This window comes from Cervus canadensis, chromosome 24, assembly GCF_019320065.1.
Source record: "Cervus canadensis isolate Bull #8, Minnesota chromosome 24, ASM1932006v1, whole genome shotgun sequence".
NCBI classification, from domain to species: domain Eukaryota; kingdom Metazoa; phylum Chordata; class Mammalia; order Artiodactyla; family Cervidae; genus Cervus; species Cervus canadensis.
In genome coordinates, this window is record NC_057409.1 from 47,172,088 (window position 1) to 47,185,143 (window position 13,056).

The window sequence follows — 13,056 nt, forward strand, 5'->3', positions numbered from 1 at the left end:
TTGGTGAATGGAGTGTCAGAACAAGGAGAATTGGTGATACCAAGCTACACTATCTCAATTTACCACTCTGAATAGCAGGAATCTGTCAAGGTGTCTAGAACATTCATGTCAGCTGAACAGGACACTCACTGTCTTGGAAGAAGATAATAAAGCACTTAGTACAATATCTGATATACATAAAGTATTCAGTTTATACAAGCCATCAATACTATGGGGCTATATACTGTCTGGCAGTTTAGCATAATGGGCTGACAGCATGCACTTTGGAATTAGATCCTTACTCCATCACTCACTACCCATATGTCCAAAGGAAGGTTACTTAACCTCTCAAGTCTCACTTCTCCTATCTGTAAAAAGGAGTATAATAATAACTTTACAGAGTGACCTTTAAAATTATTTAATATGTTGTATGACAATCACTTAACTGCTCACTGTAAGCACTGAATGCTTTCAAACTTAGATAGCATTTTTACATCTCAGATATTGCTTTATGTATACATTAATTCATTTAGTCCTCACCATGACCCTATGAGGTGAATATGACTGAGGAACCTGTCACTGGTAGGTTATATTCACCAATATCTGCTCCCCTTCCTCAAGGAAGTATATACTTTCCCAACTCTCTGAAGTCAGATATGACCATCTGACTTGCTTTGGCCAGTCAAATTTAAATAGAAGGGACATGTAAACATTTAAACTCTTTGGCAGAAAACTTTAAAACCAATTTGTGCTTTCCTATCTCTAAGATTACCGGTGGATTAGTTGAGGTAGAGCCCCCCCCCACCCCCGCCTCCATTAGCCCGAGTTTCTAAGTGACCCTTGCTGACCCTGGTGGACAAACAGTGAGCAAGAAATAAGCTACTGTTTTTAAAGCCACTGAGATTTTCATTTTTGTTATCATCATACAATCTGGTATATTCCAATTGATTCAGAAGCACAGAGACAAAAGGAAATTTTCCCAAGACGACACAGCTAGAAAGGATCTGGCTCGAGTCTGTACTCTTGCCCACTTTATATTTCTTAATAATTGATGGTAATATCAATATGAAGAGTAGTGTATTGTTAATGCATTGTTATCAGTGGAGGTCTCTTTCTAGACTTCATAAATAGCTGTTCTTTTCTGAATGAGTTGGCTCAGGAGGAAACCTAGCCTTTCTCAAGCCTCTATTATAAAAACAGCCAGCGGCTGACAGAACACCATTAGAGAATTTCTCAATGGACGACATGGAGGACCCTGGGCATGTTCTTCCTTTATATAACCTCAGAGCAGCACTCAGGGGCACAATAACTATGGCTGCCAATAGAACCTGGTTGGATTCTCTCAACACACAAGATCTCAGAGAAAGATTTAAAGTATCTGTGGTCATTCTGTTGAGGGTGACCCCATTCCTTCTGTTAAGTCTTTCACAGATGGATGCCTCTTCTCACACTTCTCTTCCCATTCACCCATCATCCTGTTTCCCTTCTTTTCCTGTCTCTGAACAATGAGCAAAGACTTCAAATGTGCTCTATTAGAAAGCATATTAGCGACATCCACGCAATTTCCCTTATGTAGCAAGATTTCCCAGAGACTGAGAGCCTGAAGTTTGGAGATTAAATGGGAGAATCTGAGTTAGAACCCCAAGTACTCAGGAGAGGCAAGGTGAGAAGTTTAAGCCTCTGCTCTTCCCAAAGACAATTAAAATGTTATCAAGATAAAAACAGAAGGAGCACAGCTTAAGCAGTGACAGAAAACCAAAAAGTTAAGTGGAAAAAGATTAGTCATACCTACTGAACATTAATCTATAAAAAAGACTCAGTTTTTTTATGATATACAATGTAAAGCTTTAAATTATAAGCTGAAAGTCTATCTAGGGAAAGTATAGATATGTGTCAGGTAATAGAAGTGTTCATTGATGAAGTAACCATTTATTCATAATTTATTTGATGCATGGCATTCAACTAGTAATCAATGAAATTCATGAACAAGTAAGAAGTCAGCCACTTCTTAACTGTTTTTTTTGTAAACTCTAGGGATCTGTACTTCATAACTTTTGCTTTATAATAAAATGTTGACTAATTATATTTCAATATTTTCATGTATCTCTACTTGACAGTTCTCCAATCTGATAAAGCTGGTTTTTTCATCAAACTTTTAAAAATATAAAGATAATGGAATTTATTTCCTTAAAAAACACAATAGGGAAAGTCAGAAAAATAAATAATTGGGAAGCTCACTAAAATGTTACTCTCGGGTTCTTACTAATTTCAGTTTTGTAGGTGTGACCACCTTTCAATGAAATTCTCTTTGTATTTAAAGAATCAAATCATTTCGGGTAGAGTGCAAAATTTTAAATGAATTCCACTTTATAATACATTATGCTTTATCTGTGAGTAGTATAAATTCCTATCTCTTTTCTAAGAGACCTTCAGCATTCTCATTAACAGAATTCTTCCAAAATTGAAAACTATTTAAGACAATAGGCTGGCTGTGCAAGTGACGTTGTAGTATCTCTTTCTGGAAGACAAAAAGAACAGGAAAGACTTTCACTGTAAGATTTTAATATGCTAATAATCAAACAGAACTCTTTTTTGAAGGACAGCATGCAGAAAAGACATATGGAAGGAACGGTTGGCATGTGTGGGTGGGATGAGACGAAGCTATCTCAGTCCAGTGATTATCTGGAAAAGATACTTCAGACTGAGTCATGAAGACCTGCATCATCATATCATCCCAAATGAAGACAGAAGCTACTGAGAGAGTTCAATTTTATGCTCAGAGGTGAAAGAAAGACAGGGAGGAAAATAACTGTAATCGTTGCCTAATGGCATGTGACAAAAGTGTGAGGAAATGTGAAAGTTCTACTGAGCAAATTCCCACTAAAATATGAATGAAAGCAAAACACATGTAAGGAAGCTTCCAGATCATCGTAAGTTCAGCCTCCTTGTTGGATTCTAAGTCCTCATTTCTAGCTTGGAAAAGTTGGACTCTGTAAGTGTAATTCATGTTTGTTATATTGTAGAGCTATTCATCTTCATTTCTACAAAGTTTTCTGCAGCTTCTCTGTCACATATTAATATTGAATTGCAAAAAACACAAACTAAAGAAGTTAGCTTTTAGTCCCAGCTCAATTTGCTTTATTGATGCCCCTTTCCACCACTCCAAGCTGCCAACCCACAATCTATCTGAGAGCACATAACTTTGTTTTTCCCCAGATCCTCTCTTACTTATTGGACATCCCATTGAAATTAAATATATTAACTACTTGAATCCACACATTCAACAAATATTACTCAATCATCCCCTTTCCCTAGATAGCAAGAAGTACTCGTAAAAACTATGTGTACAGAAAACTTTTCAGTAAGAAATGCAGAATTTTTAGATGAGCTTTGACAGATCCTACTATTTTAGTGATTGTGTCTTAGCAGTGTGGCTATTACTAATTCAACCAGTTGTAAGCAATGAAAATCGACTCCAGTAAACTTAAGGAAAAGCATTTTTAGGAGCTTGGAAAATCAGTAGGAAGACTGGAGAACAAAGCTGTAACTAAGAACTTCAGACCCAAGATGCAAGAAATAAAAAAGAGGAGGTTCTTCTCAGAAAGTCACCAGTACAGTACACAATCTCCAAAAAAATAAAGTCTGGGCTCTTTGTCCCTCACCTAAAAAGTCAAATTCCAAGAAGTCATTTGTTTTTGTTTTTGTTTTTCATTTATTTTTATTAGTTAGAGGCTAGTTACTTTACAATAGGTAACGATAACCCTATATGCAGGAAGTCATTTGTTTAGCCCTTGTGGAAAGGGTAGGTGATTAACAGGTCCACTGAACACAATGGGGAGGGCAAAGAAATGTCAGAAATTTGGAAAAGTTCTCTATCCTTGTTTAAGCTCCTATTGCTCAAGCTGAGATCCTAGTAGCTGGTGCATGAGCTAAAATAATGGAAGATTGATTCTATTTCAAAACAGCTCTCTTAGAAAGATTTGCACAGCATTTGACTGTACAGAATTTGTACAGGCCTCATCTAGCCATCAAGGGTTTCCTTGGTGGCTCAGACAGTAAAGAATCTGCCTGCAATGCGGGCGACCCGGGTTTGATCCCTGGGTCGGGAAGATCCCCTGGAGAAGGGCAAGGCAACCCACTCCAGGATTCTTGCCTGAAGAACCCAACAGACTGGCAGTCTACCATCCACCGGGTGACAAAGATTCAGACGCGACTAAAGCGACTAATCATGCACGCATCTAGCAATCAGCTCCTGTCACAAAACCAAACACACAAACCTCAGAAAACAGTGAGCCTTAACAAAGGAACTAACAATTATATCTCCATTTTTCAATTAATTGATTTTTTAAAATTGAAAAAAACCAAAAGTCTTATATTCCAACGGTCATCCTCACCCTAGCAAAGGTAATAGCACATCTATATGACAATAGTATAGGTAGAGATGTGTTATATAGTGTCAAGTTTCATGCACTGTGACTTAGATATTTTGTATACTTGATCTCATTTCATTCTCACAAAACCCAGGGCGGAGGTATTATGAATGTTACCACCCTCAGCGAGACTACATAATTTGGCTAAAGCTCACAGCTGCCAGGCAGCCTACACCAGGAGCCTGTGCCCTGACCCCGTACTAGGCTGCTTGGACTCGGCTCCATGGATGAAATCTCCCAGGACACAGGAGGGCAGGTCGTGGGAAGAACCACGCGCATGAGTTAAAATCTCAGCTCTGCCATCGACCAGCCGAGGGGAAGAAATCGAAACCCCCCTGAGCCTCAATTTCCTCATCTGTGAGACGGAGAGGTCATATGGGGTCAGCAGGAGCTGCTGAATGTCACACCACTGTTGCAAAGTGGAAAGGAGGAAACACATATAAACTACTTAGTCATGAGTGCTTAATCACACGTGAAATGTTGAATAACCGATGGCTGCTATGAGTCATCTGTCTGTCTGCCCTGGTACACTAATCTTAGAGACCCAGGTACCTGGGTACCTTTTGACACTGTGTCCATAGCTCTTTTCTCAGCGATCAGCACATTACCAAGCCCACATAAATATACGATGAACAGAAAGTATGTTTCAGGGCTCTTACTGCCACATTGTACTCAAGCATTATGAAATAAGCTCCTCTTTACAGTAACACTATAGTTCCTGCCTCTTAAGCAAATGATGCCTATTTCCCCCTACCTCACCTCCTGTCCCCTGACTGTCAACTCATAAGGTTAGGGTCCATATAGATTTTGTTCTTCATAGATCCCTAGTGCAGAGCAAAGAGCTCAATACATGATAGGAGCTTACCAAATATTTGTGGGCTGAATTTTTAATAAGCATTTGTGATATGTATTACGATTCACTTAGCACGTTCACATAAACAGTGCAGTATCTCTCTGTAGACCAGGCTCTGGTCTGGAGCTACATTGCCTGAGTTCAGACTGCAGCTCCACCATTCACTAGCTGAGTGATCTTGGGTAATAGACATAAGTTTTCAATGCCGTGGTTTTCTCACTTGTAAAATGAGAATAATAACAGTATTGGGTTAATGAAAGTATTACAATGTTAATTCATATAAACCTTATAAAACAGTGCCTGGCTCACTAGTGTTCTTTAAATGTCAGTAATTATTAATTTTGCTTGTAGTTGTTTTTCTCCATCACAATGTTAAGAATAAATCATTCCAGCTGCCTAAATCATTTTTCCATTCATGTAACAAAATATGAAAAGTGATGTCTTTACTTCAAAGTCCTAAAATTAATTTCCAGCAGAGCAAATCATAATCTCAAAAAGCTGACTTCCAAAATTTCTGCAAAAATAAACGTATTTATAGAGGCTGTCGCTATAATAAAATAATCCTAAATGGCTCCAAATCGTCTGTAGTTTAAGGCTTTCCCAAATAACTTGTGTTGGATCTTTCTCCAGTAACGTTTTATGTTGTTCCCTGCACAAACAAGAACAGCCATGCTGACTTGAGGAGATGTATGAGTAAACCACACACGCGCCCCAGGTAATGGAATTAGGTCTTGCTGTCTTCTGCCTCCACCACAAAACTTGTTGCCTTACTATGGACAAAAGTGCATCAATCCATGTATGCATCTCCCCACCACTTAGAGTATGAATTAATTAGAGCAAGCTTTAATAAAAACTTTAAGTCACAGTTTTCAGCCACTGATGAGAAGACCAATTAGAGAAATGAAGAGAAAAATAAAGGCAGACGGGCACCTGAGCACTTCACTCACCTTCAACACTGTGATGTTCCAAGCGAAGCTCTCAGCTGCTTTATTGAGTTTTCTTCCTTTCAAGCCTTCCTTTGCCCCCAGATTATGAAGCTCCTCGTGGAACTCCATGCCTTTGGAAAGAGAACATAAGAGAATTTTCTGTATACATTTCAGAAACTCGGGCATTTTATCGTGAAAACATTATCAGTAAAAATATAACTTCCCATTTCTGTCCTCTCATAATTTATACATCCCCAAATTGAATTCTCTTCTCATTCTTCTCATCACCACCCGATGGCTATCCTTAAGAGAAAACTAAAAATAACCAATGCATTAGATTAAATTAAATTTTAAACAGCAAGAATACATAGACAAAGACACGAGAAGTTAAGAAGCAAATTTTTCCAACAGGTTGCATCCATTTTGCCTGTCTTCTGCCTGGTTTTTATATAAAATGGTGTAACGTGTGAATGGCTGCCATATGTGAAGTATGCACATATCTTACTTTTTCTTATGAACCATCCATATGGCTTGACAGTAGGCCTGGAGCCTACAAAGATAACAATGGTAATTAGTAAATATTGAGTAAAACTAAAAAGGTTCAAAAAAAAAAAAGCATTCCTGGAAACACCCAAACGTTTCAGATTTGGGAATGGCCCTAAAGTTATTTACAGCTAAACCATTCTCCTGAGATTGAATACTATGAAAAATACCACCATCATCTGTTTCTCTAGCCTTTGTCTTAGCACCTCAGAATTAGGAATCACACTTTTTTCTGGTAAGCTCATTCCATCTTTGGAAAGCTATGATTGATATCAAGCCAGTCTTTCTCCCTGGAACTTCTACCCCTTGGTTCTAGCTAGACTCAACAACAGGGTCTAATCTCTGTTCCATAGTGCAGCCCTTTAAATATTTGAAGAAAGATATTGGATTAAAGTCTACCAGAGCTTTCCCTTCTCCAGATTAAACATTCTAACATGTTTCAGCTTATTATAATGTCTCTCTTTAAGGATGACATCCAGGAACATTGTACTTAAAATGGGATTGAAGTAGCCCACAGGAGGTAGGGTTTTACCACCACTTCCTTGTTCTACCGACTAGGTTTGTATTAATGCAGCCTAAACCACATTAACTTGCCTGGTGCTAACATCACGAGCACAGTACGTAGTAAAAGCATGGCTGCAGAGCCTAGATCTACCCCCTGGCCCTACCACTGACAGGCTCCGTGAGCACGAATGAACCCCTGAAACTCTGCCATTCAGTCTCCTCAGCGGTGCAATGGCAACAACAAAGACTATTGACCTCATGGAATTGGGTGAAGGTTAAATAAGCCTAGAAACACAAAGCTCTCAAAGTACTGCCTGGCACATAGGAACATAATATAAGTATTTGGTATTGTTATTATTTTCATGCTTCCTTTCAACAGACACATTTAAGCTTCCAGATCAGTAGTGAAGAGCACCATTTTCAAATGTTGGTCTAGGTTCAAAGGTCATCTCTGCCACATGTTGATATGGTATTTGGGATAATTCATTCAACCTCTCAGAATCTCAGAGGCCTCATCTGTAGATTGGACATGATGATGATTACCTTGCAGAGCTGGTATGAGGACCTAATAGCATAGCATATGTGTTTAGTATATCATATGTATATACATCAAGCAATTGTCAGTGTCATCTTATCATAATCACTAGTGTGTGTATAGATTAGGGAGAACATGGATCCAAGAGAGAGGAAAAGTACAGGGGCGTGGATGAGGTGAAAATAAACAAACAATGAGACATAAGAGACATGGGACCCATCGCACCCTTGAAGAAAGAACAGACCTAAAATGAGGACTAGTAAATGGGGCAAAAGCCTAGAAGGTTAACAGGATTATGGTTCAAATTGTAAAACTAAAGTGGTTCTTAAGCGGCAACGTAAAACCACAGTTTCCATATCAGTAGTAAACAGCTTTGATAGGTTCCCAAATCACAAAAGTTAAGTTCAGAAACCCTCACCTCTCTAGATATCTTCAGATACCATCTCTATATACACACAGACAACCCACTTACTATCATCTAGATCTCTTCTGTACTAAACAAAGGCTTCAATGCAACTCAAAGTAACATTAAACTATGACATAAAATATTTGAATTTTAAGAGTAAAAAGAGAAACTTTTAAAGTCTACAAGATTCATCATTATGCTTTCTAAGCAAAATAGGGGCAAGAGGGAAGATTACCTGCTTTTTGACACTGCACAATCTTTTCCTGGACTGTGTCTGCCATTTCTATGAGAAATCGGCTCTCTTGGATCATCTGTCACAAAATAAACATTGGAAGGCAGTTGTCAGGAGTCCTTAAACTGGCGCATTGTAAAGACGATATTCAGAAAGACCCACATGATACTGCCGGTAACGGGGCACCATGGAGTAAACACAGGAAATGAGAGAGGGAAGGATGATCTCTGCTCCAACCCCATCCACTCTCACACCATCTAGGGTCACTTACCTTATGGCTGCTCCAGTTATGTGACATGCCTGCATACCATGAGTGCCAAATCAACAACTGTTGAATATACGCATACACACTCTTTAAGTCCCAGGTCACATTCTTCTTTTAATCCCCTCACCCCAAGCTACTGCAACATCAAGGCTAATGGTACTAAAACAACAGTAATGAGAATCAGAACAAGGAATCACCCACTGACGAGCTTAAAGGACTACTGAACACATCAGTGAAGTTGGAAACTTGGATCTGAGTGGCACAAAGGTGGCAGAGGTCTGATCCTTCCTCGAGAAGGGCTCCGGCTCCATTGGCAAGAATGAGTTGTGAGTCATATTCACCACTGATTCCACAGAGCTTGTAGGCAACAGCATTGAAATGGCATCCCTGCCCTTCACATTTCAGTAGAAAGGAAAAAGACCAAGAGGTGATTAATATACTGAGTGAAGTAGGGGAAATAGGACAGCTGTTGGAGAGATAGAGAAAAGAAAAATATGTATGTGAAGAAGGGGGAAGACGGAAATACAGAAGTTGTGATCAGAATCACAAGGGATTGGGGCTTTTCTAAAGAAATGGCCAAAGAAAGGCACCAATAAGCAAATGAACACTCCCTGAATGTACAGTCACTCTTCTATTCCTAATCAATTCAGTTGAATTCAGTTCAGTTCCTCAGTCGTGTCTGACTCTTTGTCACCCCATGGACAGCAGCACGCCAGGCTTCCCTGTCCATCACCAACTCCTGGAGCTTGCTCAAATTCATGTCCATCAAGTCGGTGATACCATCCAACCATCTCATCCTCTGTCGGCCCCTTCTCTTCCAGCCTTCAATCTTTCCCAGTATCAGGGTCTTTTCAAATGAGTCAGTTCTTCACATCAGATAGCCAAAGCATTGGAGTATCAGCTTCAGCATCAGTCCTTCCAATGAATATTCAGGATTGATTTCCTTTAGGACTGACTGGTTTAATCTCCTCACGGTCCAAGGGATTCTCAAAAGTCTCCTCCAACACCATTGTTCAAAAGCATCAATTCTTCGGTGCTCAGCTTTCTTTATAGTCTAACTCTCACATCCATACATGACTACTGGAAAAACCACAGCTTTGACTAGATGGACCTTTGTCAGTAAAGTAATGTTTCTGCTTTTTAATGTGCTGTCTAGGTTGGTCATAGCTTTTCTTCCAAGGAGCAAGCGTCTTTTAATTTCATGGCTGCAGTCACCACCAGCAGGGATTTTGGAGCCCAAGAAAATAAAGTCTCTCACTGTTTCCATTGTTTCCCCATCTATTTGCCATGAAGTGATGGGACGGGATGCCGTGATCTTAATTTTCTGAATGTTTTTAAGCCAGCTTTTTCACTCTCCTCTTCCACTTTCATCAAAGGGCTCTTAGTTCCTCTTCATTTCTACACCCAATAAATGTCCCTTTTAATCTGGCTATTCCATGATTTCTCTGTCTGGCTCAATGATCTGAAGAGAGCTCAAGGCAGAATCCAAAGTGGACATAAAAGGTCTTAAGACACATCTTCTTCATAATGAAATGTTGTTGAACAGATTGTAATTTTATACAATCACTTTCAAATATGAAGTGGTTTATTACTACAAATCTTCAAATGGAAAAGGATATTTGAATCACAAATTTTTAGTGCCTAACAACTCCACAGGAGTAAAATCATACCATTCATTCATTTAAAAAATATCTACTCAGCAGCTTTTATGTGAAAGCACTGTAGTAACTACAAGGGGTATGATACACTAAGGAGCAGAAACAGACACATTTCTATCTCCATGGGGCTCCATGGTCTAGTAGGGAAGTCTGCTCAAATGAATGAATGATATATGATATGTAATTCAACCAAACTTCAATTACTTATATTTCTGCATAAGATGAGAGTTTGAAGTGACTTGGGCTTCCCTAGTGGCTCAGAGGGTAAAGTATCTGCCTACAATGCGGGAGACCCAGGTTCGATCCCTGGGTCGGGAAGATCCCCTGGAGAAGGGAATGGCAACCCACTCCAGTACTCTTGCCTAGAAAATCCCATGGACTGAGAAGCCTGGTAGGCTACAGTCCATGGGGTTGCAAAGAGTCGGACATGACTGAGCAACTTCACTTTCACTTTTCACTTGAAGTGACTTCTTTGGAGGGCTAAACTGACTATTAAAACCATAAACTAGACACTCAAGAAGGTCTAAGCTGTGTCAAACTTTTTAACTGCATTAACTCTTCTAACTGCCAAGAGGAAGTGAAATGCTTCTGAATAACAATTTATCAAATGGCTAAGGGTAGCCTAGTTTATAGCAGGTTACAAGTGAATGAAACTCACCATCAAAGAAAAATTTAATATGAAGGCAATTTGATTTAGTCTTTTCTAAGCTTAGCATCTACACATGCAACATCAATTGAATTTTTAGGATACTTTCAAAGTTATCAGATGTTCCAATTAGTTAAATAGCATACAAAATGTTTTCATGAAATTCAAGCAAGGGAAATATTCATAAAGAGAAAAATACATTCAGTGACTTTACCGTGAGCAAGAGCTAATATAATGTACATTTTTAGAATCATTTTAAGGCTAAAAGAATCTTAACTATCAGGACCACCCCCTTAATTTTGTGAAAAAAGGAAACTAAGACTTATAATAATTAAGATTCTCATCTAAAAAATAGAACTAATTAATGATTAAACTGGAATTAAAATTTCAGACTCCCTCTGATTTTGTCTGGCCTTCACACGTGCCATCTTTGGAACCTGAAGTGTAGCTTTCCAAAGTTATCAGACTCAGCCCATCAGTAAAAACATGAGGCCGTGCCCATAACTGAACTATTGCAACCATGTTCAAATGTTTTCTTTTAAAGAAAAACTTCAAAAGGGACAAGGTTGGTAGTTTCCTTTGACAATATCTTGACTGACATTCATTTCTCTTGGTTTTGCTCTCAGTGGGAAACATACACTATTCTCTGACTAAACAAAAACCAAACTATTGGTATGTGGCCAGTGTTCTTCACAGTACTGTGCTGCAAGTGAGTATCTCGTCAGTGTTGAGTGTGAAAGGAATATACTTCCTACCCTCAAAGATGCCACCTGAGAAGGAAGTGCCCTCTGCCAAGGCTGACTTCTAGCTCGACTTCCAATCTCACCTGCCCTGCTTCTTCCAGGAATTCACTCCTAAGGAACCATTTTTCCATCAACAATTTCTGCTCCTTCCCCGGTTTTTCCCCTTTCCATACAGTATCTCCTATCTAAAAGTAAGCAAATAAAATCAATAACAAAATACTCAATTGGCCTTCGAGTGTTTGTCCTTGTCAACCTTTCCTTAAAAAACTATCCCATTGCTTTGACTCTTGCAGGATTCCACTGAGACCCCCCAAAGTGTGGTCTCATCACAGAGTACCCCTTGGCCTATCCCCAGATCTCATTCTTGTCCGTTCAGCAGTTGACATCACTTTATTACCCTACAGGCTTCCCTTGTAGCTCAGTCGATAAAGAATCTGCCTGCAGTACAGGAGACCTGGGTTTGATCCCTGGGTTGGGGATCCATTTATGTATCTATCCGTTTACATCACCTTTTCCTTATCTTACTTGTGATACTGATTTCTTCTACATATTAATTACCCACACATGTAGACAATATGCATTTTATTTATTATCGATCACTTCAAACTTATGATTGTCTTTTTTGAAATATAATCTCTTTTGGTCTCTAGTCTTTTTCCTAGGTTCTCCATTTTTCTATAATTTTACACGTTTTTAATTCCCTTTCAAATTGAGTACTGAAAAATAAAGTTTTTAGTAGGATTATACCTATAGAAAATGTAATACTCAAGTATCAGAAAATAAATCTTAAAACTGTATTACTTCTTTGAGGCAAAATAAATTCAGGACCAAAACATACAATAAACCCTATGATTCAAGTTCTCTTCAAAATCTCCCTAGTAAATATTTGTTAATCCCATAGTGTAAGAAATTTGTTTTTCCCACTGTCTAATAGATCGCTTCATAAAGAGATAATCAAGTGTGATTTAACCTTCAACATAGAAAAGTATCCCTGAGGATAATTTGAAAGACTCTAGTCATAAAAGTCAGAACTTATACTCTAAAACACCTTGTTATTAATATTCTCAGAACTTAAAATCATTGCTTATACAAATTTTTTTATAAAAGCATTTTGATCCTCTTCTCTATGGTAACAGCTTCCATTGTATTTATAAAAATAATTTCATTCTATTTTCTGCAGTCAACTTTCAATTATTAGCAATTGTAGAGAAAACAAATAAAACCAGATAACTGAAATATACCAACAAAGCCAAACCATACTTAAATCAACAATTTCAACCTTTCCCCCCAGCTTAGATAAGTAATTTATGTAAGTTGTTAGAAAGGAAAAATGGTT

General features: G+C 38.5%; 1 protein-coding gene across 2 annotated transcripts in view; it reads right to left on the reverse strand.

The window, feature by feature from the left end:
- The window catches only part of PLCL1 (phospholipase C like 1 (inactive)), a 351,938-nt gene that overhangs the window by 37,588 nt on the left and 301,294 nt on the right, over positions 1 to 13,056 (reverse strand). For both annotated transcript variants that reach the window (XM_043445004.1, XM_043445005.1), the window contains 2 exons: positions 8,412 to 8,487; positions 6,210 to 6,319 (listed from right to left, as the gene is read on the reverse strand). In XM_043445004.1, the coding sequence (XP_043300939.1) occupies positions 6,210 to 6,319; positions 8,412 to 8,487 (186 nt within the window). The remainder of the gene's footprint in view (positions 1 to 6,209; positions 6,320 to 8,411; positions 8,488 to 13,056) is intronic.